Raw genomic sequence first — 19900 nt, forward strand, 5'->3', positions numbered from 1 at the left:
GTAAGAGATGTAAACAAATTATTTTTTCTTTTTTCCCCTTCTGTCCTTCTAACAGGAATTTACACAGTATTGATACAAATGGGTTGGTACAAAAGGCATTAAATGCCTCAAATGTCTATGAAAATATTGCTACTTATATTGAAGAAGCTAATGAAACTGCATTACTGGCGTTAAACACAACACACAGACTCAGTGATGTAAGTAGTTTTCATAATGTTCATGTCTGCTTTGCACTGAATCAGGATCCCAGCATGACTTTGGGCTCTTGGGTGTAAAGTAAAACCAAGCTCTTCGTCATTTGTCAATTAACATTTTTGCAAGAAGGGGGGCTTCATCCCTCTTGTCTGATCAAATTCCAAACTGGTTAATTACTTCTGCTATCCCAAATTTCCCCTGTAGTTTCAAAAGTATACAGTGTTCTTCACTTCCTGTCCTAAACTGTTGTGTAGTGTTGCTGTGTGCTGTTAAACGGCTGCCATGTTTTGCCCCCAGAGAGGCTGCATCTCAGGAGTGGTTGAAGTGATAGATCAGAAGTGATGCAGAAGGTGGTGGTGATTAGACTCTGACCCAAATTTGGCAAAGCTGGCTAAGCATATACTTGATGTGAGCATATACATAGTGCCATCCCTTACAAGCAAAGCTCTTAAGCATAATCATATGTCCCATTGACTTCAAGGATAAAGTGCTTTGCTGAATCTGCCCCTATTTCCCTAGCATTGATTCCCATACAGTCACTTAAACACTCTTAAACTATCATTTACTTGCTCTATTGATGTGAAAAGGAATCTAAGTTGGTGTAACTTGCGTGCCAAAGAGCCAGAAGAAAGCATATGTTTAAGTAGTGTTCACCCTACTTTATAACTTACATCCACTTACATATCACTACTGAATTTGGCCTGAATAGTTTGTAAGCTCTTTGGGATTCTGTGTGCTGTAAAGCAGTACTTAAGTTTAAGACATTATTAAATATAGGTTATAGTGTACTGCAAGTAGAATAAGTTTTAATGTGCAAGTTTTACACTGGATTGGCCCCTTGAGCCATCCAGTACATGATTTTATTGGGAAGCCCATGGGCCTCACTTGGCCCACCTAGAAAAACTGCACAAAAGAACAACTTAGCTGAAAATTAGATTTGACATCTGAGCTGCCATTCATGTTTGTGCCATATTTGAATTCAGACTTTCTAACACTTATTATTTGTTATTTTACAGCATTGTAAGTATGCACAGTGCTTTACAAAACATATAGGAGGACTTTGTTCCTGCCCTGCAGAGTTTACAAATTCATCCTTCAATACACTAGGCTGACCACCTATGTCTCATCCAAGGAACTCCATCCTCTGGTCAGTGAGTCACCGAGGAGAGATTGCCACAGGTGTCATGGCCCAGGGAGCCTAACTTTGGAGAAGGAGTAAGCAGTTCATGAAGCAGATCCCCAACCCCTGCATATAAGAGCAAGCAACCATTCTCTTATCTTGGAAGATTCACCCTCTCAGTCTCGCTCCTTTTTGGCCCAATTTTGCACCCATTGAAGCCAATGAGACTTTTGCCATTGACTTCAATGAAAGCAAGTTCCAGAATTAAAAAGCATCTTATGCATCTTCTATTTATCCCACAGCTTGCTCCATTCTTCCTCCCTGCCAGGGGATGATCTCCCTAGTGGGGAACTGATAATGGCTACTTCTTCCTTCTCAGAGATAGTGTCTTGCAATCTGAATAGCGTGACGATTGATTAGGCCACATCTTAGTTGCCTAATATAGATTATATTTGTGCTATACTGCGGATTTATTATTCAGTTTGCCTGTCTGGAGGAAATACATTCCTTTAAACTTCAGTTGCAACCTATAGAAAATTTGCATTAGAGCCTCTTTTCTCATCCAGACACCTACTTTTTACTTTAACGGAGAAAATGGAACAGCAGCAATTTTGTAGTTTTGTGCCTGTGTGAAATATTATGTCATCTAAAAGCAGACACAATAAAGAGATACATTTCATCAAGCAGATTCTGACCCTTTTTTTTAAATGAATTTGTAGGCTGTAGTTGGAATTGATACTCAGATCATTTACCATAAAGATGAAAGTGAAAGGCTCCTCAATCAAGCCAAGGAACTACAAGAGACAGCAGATGCCAGTAAATATACATCCTTCCTATTGGTTTCACTACTTTGCTGGTAATACGATAGCTCTGTATATGAAAAGAGATTTCAAAGCACATCATTAAGGAGGAAATGCTTCTGCAACAGAATAACATATTGATCAAAGTTAGAATCCAATGTGTTAGAAAGAAAATGTACGATTTGAATAGCTAGTGTCGTGCCAAGCTGCTGAGAGTTTTCTGTTATTTACAGTGGGCACATTTACAGGTGTATTAAAAAATTAAGGGTCTGATCCTGCAAACATTTATGCATTTGAGTAACTTTACTCATCTGAGTAGTCTCACGGAGGTCAATACATTCATTTACTCTCATGCATAAGTGAATGCAGTTTTGGACCCTACAAATCTAGTTAGGAATAAGATAAGATTTAAAAGATTCTGGCAGTTTCTTCAATGAAAATAATGGAACTTCTATAAAAACAATGGAAATTACTGTTTTTATTTTTCAAGTCCTTGTGCTTTCCATAAAAACTCACCTTGAAGTTTGTACTGTAATATATTAGCACCTGTCCCAAGTAGTTACTGGCTATCAAAGCCCTTTTTGAGAGTTGATCTTTAATGAAGATAGGGAAGCAGCTTCCAGATTCTCCTGAGAAGACTCTTGTTAGTCTCTAAGGTGCCACAAGTACTCCTGTTCTTTTTGCGGATACAGACTAACACGGCTGCTACTCTGAAACCTTCCAGGAGAACGTTGAGCATCAGCTGCAAGATTGCTTAGCAATTTAGATCACCTGAAACCAACATCACTAGAATGCATGATATTAAAGTTAATCAGGGTAAACACTATAGTAGCTAGTGTTTGTTAAATGCACAGCAGTATATTTGTGCAGCATAGTAACACTAAAGACAAGATTTTTTAAGTGCTCTTTGAAATCATAAAGTTCAATTGTTTCTTCTGTTCTGTCCTTACAGGTAATGATTTAACTGTTGAGGACACTACTCGCCGTATTGCTGGAACAATTGCCAGAAAGGATGCTCTGAAAAGCCGCTTGATGAAAGCCAGGAAACAAATTCAATCGATAGAACAAGGTTATAAGATAAATACATCGACTTTATCTTTACTTTCTGACTATGAAATTTAAAATAAAGATCCCCTCTCTGGTTAGCTCAAGCAGCATTTGGCTGAATCTTTAAAAATAAGATTTCATAAACAAGTCTGCCTTTAACCCATTCAAAATGTAGGAAAGATTCCTGGAACTTCCCGATGAAGGCAGAAAATTAAGATAACCTGCAGTAAAACACATTGTCTTTCTGATGTGCACGTTCTTAGCCACAGGCCACATAATTACTTCGAATGACATCTCATTAGTCATCAAAGTCTTATCACATGAGTCATTTAGGCAAAGCCAGAAACTGTTCACAAGGCAAAGCTGAGCACTTCTTGTCTCCCCAAATTGCAATTATGATGATATAATATAAAAGTTACAAGGTGACACATGTTAGTTCTTTCTCTTTTGTTCATTATTTTTAAAGAAAATAATGTGACGTAATCCCCATTAACAATGACAATGCAATAGTTCATTCTATGGTGCTTTCCATAGCATGATGAGATAACGTATCCTATCATCTGAAGCTGCATTGACTTGTCTTGGACTCCAGTTTACTAAAGGTTGCCATCCATCACGTTATTCTTGACTTTACTACAGACTGGATACTCCATTAATTTGTAGACCTACTGCACTAATAATCAAAATTTAATTCAAGTGTATATTGTACTTGGCAGATTGAATACTTTGGTGGGCTGCCACTGGCTATTTATGATTAGCTAGGTGTTCCCTTAATTCTTGAAATAAATAGAGGTCATGAGCATCCATTAGGCATTTCCAGCTGTTCTTCACCATGTCCTGAGGGCCATGCATATCCCAAGTGGAGCTGGGCAACAATTTTTCATCAAAACGTTTTTCAATGAAAAATGGATTTTTGACTAAAAGTATGTTGTCATATGAAAATTTCAGGTTTATTTGATATTTTCAGGGTTCTTGTTTTAGAAAAAACTGAAAGAGAATGTCAGAGGTGAAAAACTTCTCAGTTTTTGTTTTACTATAATAACCTGAAAATGTTCACCAAAAAAATTCAACAAAAAAATTTCATAGTCTTTGACAATGTCACAGAAAATAAAATATGTTTTTAATCCAGTCTAGTCCCAGGGCCTTGGATATAGTAGCCATTACAAATCAAGCTCACTGAAAAGCTTAAAATGTAACAGTCTAACGATCAGCCAAGGGCACTTGGTACATCTTACTCATTAATATAACAGCAAACAAGGGAAGGTTTTCAAATTCTCTGTATAATTTGAAAAAATAATAAAACTAAGGTTTGTTTTTTACCTCTGTGTGAGGAAAGCTCAAGCACAGTTGAAGCGAAACTCGCATTAATCTTATTTTCATTTTCTGAAGCATTAGTCAGAAGTTGGCTACTTTAATAGTATTTATTACTGCTCGTTCTCTATTCATATTACAGGTGATATTAGACAGCGTTTGGACCAATCTGAACTCATTACTCAAGAGGCTGTCAATACTACCAAGGCAGTAACCCAGACTACTACCCCAATGGCTAAGAATCTGAAGAACTGGTCAGAGAACCTTCAGAACTTTAAACATGATGCAGTTGCTTATGACAGTGCTGTGGATTCAGCTGGGGATGCAGGTATACTAACTGTAACATGGCATTGAGACCCAGTGTTACTGTAGCAGGTATTCATTGCAAGCACTATACTGTAAATGTAGATTGACATGTATCACCATTGAATATGGTATGAGTTGCTTTCCCTGTCACCTCACAGCATATTATATTACTATTTGCTCTAACTACTGGATAACAAGTGCTTGAAAAATGACTCAAATTTTTTTGAGACTCATTGAAAGTCAACAGGTGGGTGATGCAAACAAATACTAGTGAGAGGGAAGGGAATGCAAATTGAATTCCACTGGTACAAAAACAATGTTATGCAGTGGAGAATTGGGCTTTTAGTTTCCTTTCTAATTGCAGTGAAGAATCTGACAGAGGTCATCCCTCAGCTCCTGGATAAACTGCGTACAGTAGACCAAAAGTTGCCAGCAAACAACATTTCTGCCAGCATTCAACGGATCAGGGAGCTAATTGCTCAGACTAGGAGTGTAGCAAGCAAGGTAAAACACTCGGATCAGACATTCGGTTATGAGTGATAATGATCAAATGCATCTTACTAACAACTCCATTTCCCTGGGCTAGATTCCAGGTCTGAACCTTGATGTTATGTTATCTCTCCCTAACAACTGGATGAGCACAGTACACTAGTAGCAATTAAAATCTTTACAGGCAGATAATTAACATGGTCTTCATGGCAGAATATCATAAATATGATGGTAATGTTAATTAGACAATTTGATAATGGTGGTCACTGCAGCAGAATCATTTAAAGCTAAAATGGTATTTACTATTAGTTTATTATTCAATTGCCAACATTAATTAGAAGCAGTAGCAACTGTGATCATTTCAGTAACAAACATTGTGAGTTCACAATATTTCTTTTTGTTAAAAAAGGCCTTTTTCACATAAGAAAATCTGTACTATACTAACACCATGGTGACATTAATTGCAACAGCAAAAGTGTAGAGATTTTTCTGGCAAACACTTTATAACAACAGTTGGTGAAAATGAAAATGATATATTCAGTTGCATTTGGATGAATTCTGAGAAGTCCGTATAAGAATACATCTGTACAGTGTTGGAATATTCTGACTGTAATGGTGTACCAGGTTTTTGTGACATCCTGCTGGAAGCATCAGTGCTCTGCTTCACCCTGCCCCAGGAAACAGTTCTCTGAGCGGAAAAGAGCAGCGAGTATTAGACCAGCCATTAGACCAGGACCAGCCATTTGGGGAACCATTGAGATCTGGTCCTCCATCAGCTAAAAGGGCTGGACACCAGCAACAGCCAATCAAGGCACAGCAAGCTAAAATAAAAGAAGCTGCCTGCTAGCAAAGCAATTCCTGGCAGTGAAGTGAGGAGGGACTCTCCCTGGGCTGCAGCCAAAGGAACCAGGCCAGGCCAGGGCCCATTTCTGGCCACAATCAAGGGAACGTGTGCACGAGGAACCCTGCTGGCTTAATTCTGGAGAAAGAATTAAGCCTCAGAAGGATAAGAAACCATTTGATTTATCATTGGCCCTGAAGGGCAAGGAACTTCTATTTGAGTTTGTTGTACCCCAGAAAGGGGTTTGAACTGTGTGACCTGGCCACAGGACCAAGCCACAAAAGACCCACTGAGTCTGACTGATAGCCTGCAGGGGGGTGCAGGGAGCTGAAGAAAATGACAGTATTGTACCCGGATACCGGGGGGGCACTCAAAGAAGTAAGTGCAACCCACCATAAACATGGTACTAGAAGTGGGATGCGAGACCACCCCCCCAGCAAGGAGATATGTGACACGGAATGATACCTACACCCATCTCAAGTGCGAGATGTCAGTTATCCCGGATCTGCGGATGGATCAGCGGGGCCGCCAGCAGGGAACCACAATGGCCTGGTATACCCTTTAACACTGTCCACCTAAATTGAACTATCTACATTTGGTCCGAAAAACCAAAACTCAGTCAGGAACTACAATATTTGACTTTTCCTTAAATATGTTTTAGTTTTAAAACATACACAGTTCTTCAAAATGTAAAAACATTGCTTTAAATATGTTTAAAGATATCTTAAAATGAATGCTCTTGGCCTAATTAACCTCTCATTTATACCACTTTTACACTAGTATAACTCCATTGACTTCAGTGGGGTAACTCCTGATTTAAACCAGAGAAAGTGAGAGGAGAATTAGGTCTATTTCTGAAGCAAAGAAATAAATGATTGGGAAAGAATTTTTTAAAATATGCAAGAAGTTTGTTGTGTACAGAATAATATTATAGCCCTGATTCAACAAGACACTTGTCATTATTTGTCAAGGAAGCTGTTGAGGGAGTATGTTTGCAAATTTCCCCATAGCAGAGTCTCAGAACAGAACGTCTCTAACTTTGTATGTTTGCCACTTCAGGTTCAAGTCTCTATGAAGTTTGAAGGCCGATCAGCTGTAGAAGTTAATCCAAAGACGAGCCTAGATGACTTAAAGGCTTTTACCTCCATGAGCTTGTATATGAAACTTCAGAAAGACCACCCACAGCTGGCAGCATCTCCAGATAGATTTGTTCTGTACCTTGGAAACAAAAATGTAAGAAAATAATCGAATTAATTTTATTCTGAAAAAAAAAAAAAAGACATAAGTGGAAATAAGTATGTGGATTTTTCAGCAACATTTCTCTATTTCCTACCATCAGGGATTTCCACAGTAATATTTTACTGATGCTGGTCATTAGTGACATACAGTGAACTATCCTTGCAATTTTTCCCTCTCTCCAATAAAGTATTCTATCCAAGTAACAAATTGCATTTCCTGGTGTACTGAGATACAGAGGCTGGCAGCTGTAAACTACACTTGCCATCCACACTCAACTGGTATTGAATTGCTCTGAAGCAATTACTTCTGTCTGCCAGGCTTTCGTGGGTCACATGTAATCAACACAGTACTGCTGACAATGTAGATTTCAAGTCTCGCAGTTCAAAGGTCTTCGAGATAAGAGTGCTTCTTTGCCTGTGGCATGTGCTGCTGCTTTTGAATACCCGTCTCATATCTACTTTTGAACACTTAGAAAGGGCTTGCACTCTCGTTATCAAAAAGTGTTGTGAAGCAACTGTGTTAAATTTTTACTGTTAAAGAAAAACAAAAAAGACACATCTCACAAAGTATGTGCAATCTCGGCCAACTACTAGTTTGGAAAGGTGAAGTCAAGGGCTTTTCTCTTTAATCTTTTTTTTTTTAAAGGAATTTCTGCGTACAGTGTATGTAAATTAAGAAATTCCCTACTGAGAGCAAATCTGATTATGTGCATCATATCTATGCCCTTGGACAAGCCTTTATTGCCACTTCCTATATTGATACTGCCTAGTAAACAATAGGCACATGCAAGAGCATGTGATAGATTTCAGTCAGAAAATATCTTAGAAATATTTAACTTGGCAATTACTTCATCCACAACGGATTTGAAACCATACTTTTTGGGACAGTTTTGTCCTGTGCAGTACCATCTACTGAAATTATATAATTAATGGAAGATGTGCTTTAGTTTATTAACTGTACATAAATATTCCCTTTTGTCTAAAGCTGTCTAACATTTATTAGCTTTTTTGGATTACGAGTGAATCAAGTAGTCTTGACATCCCAACTCATTGGTGTTTTAGGCAAAAGATTATATGGGTCTTGCGATCAAGAATGACAACCTGGTGTATATTTATAATCTGGGAGGTCGAGATGTGGAGATACCACTGGACTCCAAGCCAATCAGCTCTTGGCCTGCTTACTTCAGTATCGTCAAAGTTGAGAGGTAAAGTGTTTATGTGGAGCTGCTCTATTTCTTATGAGATCAGTTTGGTTTGAGAATTTCACAAGTGACCAAGTAAAACTCACCAGTGCCTGTTAACTATCTAAGGCCTTGTCTACACTGCCACTTTACAGCGCTGCAACTTTCTCGCTCAGGAGTGTGAAAAAACACTGGTAGCTACTCCCCTCACGGAGGTGGGTTTTTTATAGCTTTCCCAGTGCTGGTGCCAAGACTACACAGACACATTAAAACGTTGCCACAGCAGTGCTTTAACGTTGCTAGTGAAGACATGCCCTAACATTACCTTATGGGATTATGACAAGGCTGGTTAGCTAGGTCTTTAGCAAACTGATGAGATAGCCAGCCCTGCCAATCTTGTTCAGAATTCCATGGGAATAGGGATCCCTTGAAAAACTACAATATCATGAGTTAAGAACCTTTTTTTGATTATTTTCACTTCTATACGGCATGTGTCACATTTGATGTTCTAAACACAGTAAAGGCAGGGCAGAGTTTTTAAAACAATTGCAGGAGAAAAAGGAGGATGCTGACCTCAGGCTAACAGTGACTTTAAAAAGACTTTCTTTCTTCGGTTGGACAAAAAGGCAGTCTGGAAATATATATATTAGGGCTGTCAAGCAATTAAAAAAATAATTGTGTGATTAACCGTGCTATTAAACAATAATAGAATACCATTTATTTAAATATTTTTCTACACTTTCAAATATATTGATTTCAGTTACAACACAGAATACAAAGTGTACAGTGCTCACTTTATATTTATTTTTATTATAAATATTTGCACCGTAAAAAACAAAAGAAATGGTATTTTTCAATTTACCTAATCCAAGTACTGTAGTGCAATCTCTTTATCGTGAAAGTTGAACTTACAAATGTAGAATTATGTACAAAAACAACCTGTATTCAAAAAATAAAACAATGTAAAACTTTAGAGCCTACAAGTCCACTCAGTCCTACTTCTTGTTCAGCCAATTGCTAAGACAAACAAGTTTGTTTACATTTATGGGAGATGCTGCTGCTCACTTCTTTATTACAATGTCACCTGAAAGTGAGAACAAGTGTTCTCACGGCACTGTTGTAGCCGGCGTCGCAAGATCTTTACATGCCAGATGCACTAAAGATTCATATGTCCCTTGATGCTTTAACCACCATTCCAGAGGATATGCATCCATGCTGTGCTCTACAAAGGAGTAATGAATAATTGCTGAAGAGAACAAATGCTTAGATAGGGCTACTGCAAATGAGAACATCAAAAATATTTAATACATTTCAATTTGTATTCTATTGTTTAACAGTGCGATTAATCGTGATTATTTTTTTTGTTAATCGCGTGAGTTAACTGAGATTAATCGACAGCTCTAATATAGCTTTTTTTTTTTATTAGGAAAGGTGAAAAAAAGCTAGAAAATAGAAATGTGTCCTCCATAGTTAACAACATCTTTTCTCCATTTCTTCCTGATCCGACACCTGACCCAAATATTTGTCCCAAGAGCGCCAGAAAAAACAATTGGGCCTGAATCTTGTTCTCCACCATCTTTCCACTAGTGCAACATCCATGGAGCTATTCATTGGCACAAGCCTAAGAGTCTAATCCTGCTTCCATTGGAGTCAGTAGAAATTCCATTGACTCCAAGAGGGCAGGCTCAAGTAGTAAGTGGAAGGAGAATCCACTCCAATCTCTGTAATTTCTCGCTTTGGTCCCAGCCAGAACACCAGATGGGTGATGCTTTTCTGGTGGAGAAAATACTTACATTAAACTACCAAAAAAACTTTGTTTAAATTATCTTTTCCTGTTTCTTATATCTAACCATCAAGCTAAAGATATGACTATGCAGCCCTCTTTTTCTCCAAATTCCTTCAACAGGGTGGGAAAGCATGGCAAAATATTTCTAACTGTGCCGAGCCCTAGCAGCACAGCTGAAGAAAAATTTATCAAAAAAGGAGAGGTCCCTGGTGCTGACTCCCTTTTGGATTTGGAGCCCAAAAATACCGTCTTCTATGTTGGTGGAGTGCCTTCAAATTTTAAGGTAGATCAAATAACTCTTCTGTATATATTGAAACTTAAATAAATCAAACCCATGCTGCTGGGACTTCCTTTACAAACTTGTCATTAATGGAAAGGTTTGGTTACTGGAAACATCCTTATTAAGTCACATACCACATTACGATTCTTCAACAAGTTCCCTGGAATCTGCAGCACTGACCAAGGCTAATGCTACCATCTACATAGAACGTCCTCCAATGAAAAGCTGATCAGATTCATCTTGGCTAAAGTAAAATGTTTCTGACATATAATTAGAGAAAAAATACATAGTTCTTGTTCTACATGGACACATAGTAGCCCAACCGAACAATGTGTGCTTTCTGCTATACTCTGTCAACACTGGGTGCCAAATCTGGCATAGAAACTTCCCTGTATGATGGCTGTTTGATGGCCTATTTGAAATTTGATAGTGGCCTCAAGTTAGGCACCCTATATAATTCATGGTGCAGAAATCCATATGTTCCTAATATTAGTCGTAAATGGTTTGCTATTTCTGTGAAAATTAGTTGGAAAAACCATTTTCTAAAAGTCAGACTCTTAAAGATTTTAATCAGTAAATACCTATTCAGGGATGTAAATCTGTGCCACCAGAGATGGCTCAGCAGAATTACTAAATCCTAATGAGGACCTGATATGACTGTGGAAAAAGCCAACTGATATGCCAATTAATGCTGGTTGTAACTGGCAGATAATGTGCTGAAGAAATGTTTGCTGCTGCTATGCCTATTCTACAGTGTAGTTTTTTTTTTAATATTGGAAGACTGCTGCATTAATTCTGCCAACTTTACTTTCATTTTGTTTTTACATCACTTGATTTTTTTCCTTTCACTAATAAGGCAATTTAGATTCCATTTGCAGTGATCATTGTTGAGTTATTTAAAATAATCTCTGCTGAACTTTAGCTACTGGCAAAGATAAATTCTATGAATATGAGAGAATCTCCTAGAGTTCACATGCTCTTTTTTTTCTTTCTTGTGGTATGAAATGGCCTTTAAACCACAATGAGATGTAAATGAAATGAACACAAAATACTGGGGGATATTTCCATGTAGATTGTTATGAAATGTTGTTCTTTGGATATCAGAGAGACAAGGTGGGTGATATAATATCTTTTATTGGACCAACTTCTGTTGGTGAAAGAGACAAGCTTTCAAGTTACACAGAGCTCTTCTTCAAGTCTTTGGATAATAAATTGTTTAATCTGACTAAAATAGATCTAGGATTAGTCATAAAATCATTATAGTATCACATAGCACCCAAGATCCAATCTACCCTAAAATCTAACGCCTCCTTCTTTTGCCCCTTGTCTTTAAAAATTATGGTGGAAGTTCTCATTTGTAGTAGTCCTATCTAAGCATTTGTTCTCTTCAGCAGTTATTCATTACTCCTTTGTAGAACACAGCATAACTACCTTTCCCCATGCTTGGACACACCACTTCCCATATCTGGCTAACTTACTTTCAGAGGGGTGTTAACAGGCCACTTCACCTGGAATGGTCCCTTGAAATATGTGTTAACTACTTATGCTAAACAATTTGTTCCACCTTGTATTTAGCTGTTCCCCAGACCTGAGGAAGAGCTCTGTGTAAGCTGGAAAGCTTGTCTCTCTCATCAGCAAAAGTTGGTCCAATATAAGATTATACCTCAGCCATCTTGTCTCTAAAGCTTTGTCTACACTAGCACTTTTGTTGGCAAAACTTTTGTCGGTCAGGGGTGTGAAAAAACACACCCCGACATAAGTTTCACTGTCAAAAGCACTGGTGTGGACAGTGTGGACAACAGCTACCACTGTTCCTTGTGGGTGGTTTAATTATGCCGGCAGGAGAGCACTCTCCTGCCAGCATAGAGTAGCTACACAGGAGACCATACAGCTGCGCTGCTGTAAGGTCTGTAGTGTAGACATAGCTTAACGCTAAGAACGTCAAAACAAAATTGATCTTATGAACAAACGAGTTTGGCATCCCTGAATAAAATACATGTGCTGACTTTACCCTTTCGCCTTTGTTTCCTTCTCTGCACAGCTCCCTCCCAGTTTGAACCTGCCTGGCTTCATTGGCTGCTTGGAACTGGCCACCCTGAATGATGATATAATCAGTTTATACAATTTCAAGCACATCTACAATATGAATACCACTGTATCGCCACCTTGTGCCAGGTAGAGAAAAATTCAACTGTTAGAATGAAGTTCTTTGATAGCTTGCAGTGTTTGCAGACCTGAATGGCTGCTTCATTTCCTTCCTTTTAGAGAAGAATCTCAGGATAATATTAACTTGACCTTTCCTGAATAGACCTCACCACTTTAAACTGTAGTTCAGATCAACTGGCTTGATCTGTTCTACAATTGTACATTTTCTTTGTTATTTTCCATCTTGACAAATTGTCCCAAATGGCTTATTCACTCCTCTGACACAGAACCATTAGTGCCATATGCTCCTGAACTATTCCGTAAAAAAATTTCTTCTTTTTAAGCCCTTTGCAGCGAGAATGAGAAATGTTCGACTTAAAGGGAAACTGTACCATTCATTTACCATAAATATTTATGGGAAGTTTCTTCATTCAGTAGTCAGGAACTATAGTTTTGTGTTGCATTTTGATGTATATCTATATACTCAGAGAGGAAGAAACTCTAGTATTGGAAATAAATGCAGGTTTTAATAAATCTGAAGAGACCAACTAGAGTATAGGATTTTTTTTTCCAAATCTCTCTTACAGAGAGATGGTACTTTGAGTGAAAAGCCCTATTCACCATATCTCTATAACAGTGTATGAAGGGTACATTCCTTGCATAATTGAGGACCCAATCCATCTTCAGTTAAAGTACATGTTGGATTCCCATTGAATTCTATGGGAGTTGGATAACCCTTAAAAAGAATACTTCCACCTATAATCAGGAAGGTTTGTGGCCCTAATACCTGTCCAATAATGAGCCTCCAAACTTTCCAGTTTCCGACATATAACTATAAAAAAGTAGGCATGTTTAGTCTTGAGAAAAGAAAACTGAGGGATGGGACCCCAGAACACCCTTTAAATATGATAAGAGCTGTTATAAAGAGGACAGTGATCAATTGTTCTCCAGGTCCACTAAAGGCAGGACAAGTAGTAATTGGCTTAATCTGCAGCAAGGAAGTTTTAGTTAGATATTAGGAAAAACTTCCTAACTACAAAGACAGTTAAGATCTGGAATAGGTTTCCAAGGGAGGCTGTGGAATCCCCATCCCTGGAAATTTTTAAGAAGAGATTACACTAACATTTTTCAGGGATAGTCAAGCTTTATTTGGTCCTGTATCAGTGCAGGGGCTGGGTAAGATGACCTCTCAACATCCCTTCCATACCTACATATATATGACTCCGTACCACAAAATCAACACATGACCTTATGATAAGGGAGACTATCAAAGCCCTAAATAATTTTTCAGAGAAAATTCCGACAGCAGTGTAAAAAAAAAATAATCAGAAACCTGAAGTCTTCGTCCCTCCCAGGGATAAATAAAAGTTCAAGATGACTATTCCAAGAAAGTGTTGTAAACTCTGACACTCAAATGTTAACAACTCCCTGGATCTTCAGTGCAGGGTCATAATGGTAAGAATACTCTGAGATGGTCTCTAATTCTTGCTTGCTTCTGTGTTCTTTTCCATGCTAGGAATAAGCTGGCCTTCACTCAGAGCCGAGCTGTGAGCTATTTCTTTGATGGCTTTGGCTATGGTTTGGTGAGGAACATTGAGAGAAGAGGAAAGTTCAGCCAGGTGACTCGTTTTGACATAGAAGTTCGAACACCAACAGACAATGGGCTTATTCTCCTGATGGTTAATGGAGTGAGTATAAAATTCTGTTCTCACACTGTCCCCTGTTTCTCTTCTGCCTATTCTGCACAGTTACTATGCAGTACCCCCAAATGTTGATGATTTATATTTCATTTTGGAAGAGAAAGTTCCCTTCTGCATACATATCATGAGGGACCTGAAGTACTGGGTACAAAGCCACTCGTATTCTCTGATTTACTCTCACTGGCCCTAATTCTGCTCCCACAGTGGCATAATGAGCACTTCAGTGGCGTTACAGTAACATGAAACTGCTTAAAGTGTGAAGATAATCAGGCCCAGTATTTTTACTTTTATTTAAATGTGAATGCACTGTCCGTGCTATCAGATGTTACTATATAGTAGTTGACATGAAGTTCTAAACATTTGTCTCCTGGTAGATAGATGGCTGAACTCTATTATACAGTGCAATAGACAAGATGGGTGGGGTAATATCTTTCATTGAACCAATACAGTTATTTACTGTTGTACCTTGGAATTAGAGACTATCCTAAACCAAAATAGTGGATCCAAGCACCCCCAAATTTTCAGAAGTTTAAGATTGTCCCCTAACTCTATAAGGATCTGAACAAAAAACCCACATCCAAACATCTTCAAGCTTTACAATATTTTGAATATAAACTCAGACTTGTGTCTTGAGGCATCTCTTCCTCAAACTTGCAAGCCCAGTGTGAGTTAAAATAATTTAGTACAGCAAAAGAAAATAATTTATTGTGTAGATATGGCAAAAATATCAAGAAAGTAGAACAGTTCACCTGCCTGAACAGAACCATAATGGCTAACAGAGACCTCAAGAAAGAAGTGACATCAAGGATAGAAAGGCATCTACAGCATTTACTAAACCCAACATTGTATGGAAATCAAAGAAACACAGCACCAGAACAAAACAGATGCATTTTAATTCAAACAACATTTCAGTGCTAATATATGGCTGTGAAAGCCGGAGATCTACCAAAATGTTAGTTAGAAAGTAGATGCTTCACAAAATAAGTGCCTGCAAAAGATTCTGGGTATTGGTTGGAAAGACTTTGTCACCAATGAAGAAGTCTGAGAAATCACCAACCAGCAACTCGTTTCCACTAGAATCAGAAGGAAGTGCTGGACATATTTGGGACATGTACTCCGGATGCCAACACACAGACTCCCATGAAGCTGTCAAGTGGAAACCAGACAGTGTGAGAAAACAAGGGCACCCAGGAGAAACCCTGAGAAGAACCCTTAGCCAGGAGGGTAAAACAGGTTATCTCAACACCATAGAACAGTTGCAAGCAGCAGCAAATGACAGAAAGAAATGGAAGATTCCACCCTGTGAGCCAATATTGGCTCAGAAGGATGTATAAATGTATGTTGATACAGTATGTGCACAGACTTCACTGCAATGAATTAATTCCATTCTAATTAAAACGCTTACTTGGCAGTGGTTGCCGTCAGGGATACTTATAGAGGAGATTTCTGCAGTGCAGATTGCTCTACAGCATCTGAACACCACCAGTAACCTCAGCTCTGCTTTAAGCAGCAGTTGCTACACAAAAAACTCTTCTGTAGTAGACCAGTAATTGGTTTCTTCTGAGCAGAAATTCCCAAAATTGTGTCTGAATTGTACTGTATATACTTTGTAATTGTGTATTCTGTGATGGAAACTATAGTCGTATTGGACATAAGCTGTTGAAGACCAGTTCTGTTGATGGACATTTTTGGTTGGATTGTACAAAACCAGCTACCACTGTTGTGTTCTATGTGGACAGCTCATAAATATACAAAAATAAGTAATTCTTTTTACTTTATTCACAAGTTTGGCCTGTTCCTTTTGTAGTGTTTTTTAAGGTTTAATGTTCTCTTGTCTCCATTAGAGACTGTCCTATTAATGTTAGAAAAATATAAAAATAAACATCTGGCCAGATCCCCAGCTGCTGTAAATTGGTCCACTGTACTCCCTTACATTTATATATGGTTTATCAATCTAATTCTATGCCACAGAACTTGAAATCAAGGATGACTTGATTTCCTAGTCCTTCTGTGTCCTGGTGTTTCTCTCTCCCTTAAGTGCTCCCCATTTTTTCCCCTGAAAAATTCACTACCTTAATGATTTCTCTGAGTGCTGCTCTGCTTACAAAGTTTGTATGCCGTGTTGGTGTCGTTGTGTTGATCCCAGGACATTATAGAGACAGGGTGAGTGAGGTAATATCTTTTACTGGATCAACTTCTGTTGGTGAGAGAAACAAGCTTTCAAGTTTACTCTGTATGAGCTCGAAAGCTTGTCTCTCTCACCAACAGAAGTTGGTCCAGTAAAAGATATTACCTCACCCACCTTGTCACTATAAAGTTTTGGTTATCCAGCCATAGAATAGAATCCATAGGATGTGGCATTGGTGACCAATGACACAGCCTGAAAACCTAATTCAGGATACTGAATAAGTATATGTTTCAAACAGTAGTTCACCAGAATTCCAAATCAATACTATTTATCAAACAATTTATGAATAAAAAAAATCCAGGAAAATATGATAATTTTGCAAATAAGTAAAAGGCCATTTTCAGTGAATAAATTGTTCATAATGAATAGTTCAACCATCTCTAATCATCTTGTATATCCATCTCTATATTGCTTGCATAAGAATGATGTCTATATACTTTCCTTTAATGCTGTTTGTTTTGTACAGAGTATGTTTTTCAGTCTAGCGATGCAGAATGGATTCCTGTATCTGCGCTATGACTTTGGCTTCAGCACTACCCCTGTGCTTCTTGAAGATTCAATGAAGAAGGCTCAGATAAATGATGCAAAATTCCATGAGGTAAAACTGATGTGAAAGTATTTTTATTTAGCTAGCCACACCAAGAATAATAAAGCATAATGCTAGGTTGCTGCTCTTATAATTAAAGAACCAAAAAATGATGGGTCAGACTTTATAGAATACCAAATGTGTCAGTTTTGCTATGAAGTGGCAAGGAACACTGGGCAGAAAAAAGATACTAATACTAAAAAGTATTAAAAGTCAGAATAAAACTATATATCCAGAGGAAAGCACTTCATAAATATTGTTCTCTACAACCACAAATATGTGGTGTCACTATTTTAACTCAATCAGTTTTAGCAGCTATTGTATTACAAAGTGTTGAACTCCCATTTCGGTACAAAAGGAATTACTCAAATGAAATTCAGTATTGATGTTGGAACTATAGACACTTATTTAGGCAGCTCAGCAACTCAAAAACTGACAGTCTGCACCTGCATTAGGGGTTCCAGAGAATTTGCTTCAAGCCATCATAGCTGTGACAATGACAGTAATAAATCTGAACTGTAAGGGCATGATTCTTCTCTCACTTACATGGTGCAAATTAGGAGTCTGATTACTAATATCAGTGGAGTTACAGTGGTATTTAACTTGTGTAAGTGTCAGCAGAACTAAGCCCTACATTTCAACAATAAAAGCAGATTTAAAGACATATATCCAAATTCTCTACTCAAGTCAATGGAAGTGCTCCATTTACACCTGTATAGAATTTGGCCTGTGATAACTTTTTACAAGCAAATGAAAGAAGGATTTGGTTTGTTTTTGGCCATTAGAAAAATCATTATATTGAAATGAGCTCACTACTAGTCATTCTTGTCAGCTCCACACTGATTCACAAGCCTCTTTTTGAATAGAATAATTGTTAAATTTTAAAAATACAATAGACAATAATTACAGACTCCCTTTTATTAAAAATTCCAATTTGGCAAACCCAGCATGATAACTTCTAAAAGACAATATTCTTGGACATTTGGAGATGAACTGTTCATTTCTTCTTTCAGATTTCTGTTATATATCACAATTCTAAGAAGATGATCTTGGTGGTGGACAGACGACATATAAAAAGTGTGGAAAATGAAAAGAAAGCAATACCATTCACTGATATCTACATAGGAGGAGCTCCTTCCGAGATCTTGAAGTCCAGGTTTGTTGACAGTCCAGGTTCCATCAGTACTCATCTGATTGTTGCACAATGGTTTGCAAGAAGGTGTGTTTACCACCTTTGCTCCTTCATGAAAAACAGCTTCTAAGGCTCCATTTTAATTTTGCTCAGAGCTCTAGGTATAAAGTACGTGGCATGTGTACATTGATCCAAGATGGCTGTAGCTCTGCTGATGGCTGAAATTAGTCATGTGATCCAGAAGAGTCTCAGCAGAAGATAACAGAAACTGCAGTACAGTTGGGACAAAAATAAATATTTAAAGAGTGTATGAAAACAAATATATATATATATATATATATATATTTATACACACACACACACACGCACCCCGCTACCTCGATATCACGCAATCCGATATAACACAAATTCAGATATAACGCGGTAAAGCAGTGCTCCAGGGGGGCAGGGCTGCGCACTCCAGTGGATCAAAGCAAGTTCAATATAACGCGGTTTCACCTATAATGCAGTAAGATCTTTTGGCTCCTGAGAACAGTGTTATATCAAGGTAGAGGTGTGTATAGATAGATAGATATACACACATAGGAAAAGCTAACTCCCCTTCCTTTCAACAAGCGTTCCTCTTTGAGTAAAATGCCTTTAGCTTATGAACACAGATATAATATCTCACTGTCAATCATTTTCAGATAAAGGGATTTTTTCCACTATAAACCTTAGTTCAAATCAGTCTCTATTTATCTATGGGCTCAAATGTAGCTGTCCCTGTATCGATGTGCAAAGGTGTGAGGTGAGATCCCAGGGAGCCTTCTCTTTCTCCTGAAGCCATTGGACAAAGGCCAAGCATAGTCCCATTAGGGAATACAGGTCCTACTTCCTAAAATGAAGGAGAGTAGGACCATGAACACTCTCTGCTCCTATTTCAGCAGCCGAAGGAAGATTTGGTTAGATGCATAAAGTATGGTACATTTTGTATATTGTGTTGTAATTGAAATCAATATATTTGAAAAATGTAGAAAAACATCCACAAATATTTATCATAAATTTAAATTTGTATTCTATTATAGTTTAACAGTGTGGTTAAAATTGCGATTAATCACCACTAATTTTTTTAATCTAGTTAATTTATTTTGAGTTAATCACTTGAGTTAACTGTGATTAATTGACAGTCCTAAAAATTAGATATTTATACAGAGAATGAAAACATCCACAGTTACATTATATAAGATAAAAATACAATGGACCAGATTCAGAGGTGGTGTAAATTGATGTAGCTCCATTGAAGTCAGTTGAGCTACACTGATTTACATCAGCTGAGAATCTGGCCCAATAAATATAAACCATCATAATTCAAGGAATGAACCGATCACTGTGACAGAGGGCTAGGAAGAAACTCTCTATAGGAAGGTAACTCCATAATTTCCCACTATGGGGATTCTGACACCTTCCACTACTAGCCACTGTCAGAGGCAGGATAGCAGATTAGATAGAACACTGCTCTGATAGGTATGGAAATTCCTTTGTTCCTGCAAAATATTAGCCAACCATCCTAGCCAAT

At 37.8% G+C, this 19900-nt stretch overlaps 1 protein-coding gene across 1 annotated transcript in view; it reads left to right on the forward strand.

Annotated features, from left to right (window-relative positions):
- The window catches only part of LAMA4 (laminin subunit alpha 4), a 127987-nt gene that overhangs the window by 83341 nt on the left and 24746 nt on the right, over positions 1-19900 (forward strand). Inside the window, exons 14-25 of the mRNA XM_054022623.1 lie at positions 56-197; positions 2035-2131; positions 3068-3184; positions 4616-4801; positions 5144-5283; positions 7169-7342; positions 8410-8552; positions 10435-10597; positions 12636-12769; positions 14256-14427; positions 17094-17225; positions 18227-18369. Coding sequence (XP_053878598.1) covers positions 56-197; positions 2035-2131; positions 3068-3184; positions 4616-4801; positions 5144-5283; positions 7169-7342; positions 8410-8552; positions 10435-10597; positions 12636-12769; positions 14256-14427; positions 17094-17225; positions 18227-18369 — 1743 coding nt within the window. The remainder of the gene's footprint in view (positions 1-55; positions 198-2034; positions 2132-3067; positions 3185-4615; positions 4802-5143; positions 5284-7168; positions 7343-8409; positions 8553-10434; positions 10598-12635; positions 12770-14255; positions 14428-17093; positions 17226-18226; positions 18370-19900) is intronic.

The sequence above is a fragment of the Malaclemys terrapin genome, chromosome 3 (genome assembly GCF_027887155.1).
Source record: "Malaclemys terrapin pileata isolate rMalTer1 chromosome 3, rMalTer1.hap1, whole genome shotgun sequence".
In the NCBI taxonomy this organism is placed as follows: Eukaryota; Metazoa; Chordata; order Testudines; family Emydidae; genus Malaclemys; species Malaclemys terrapin.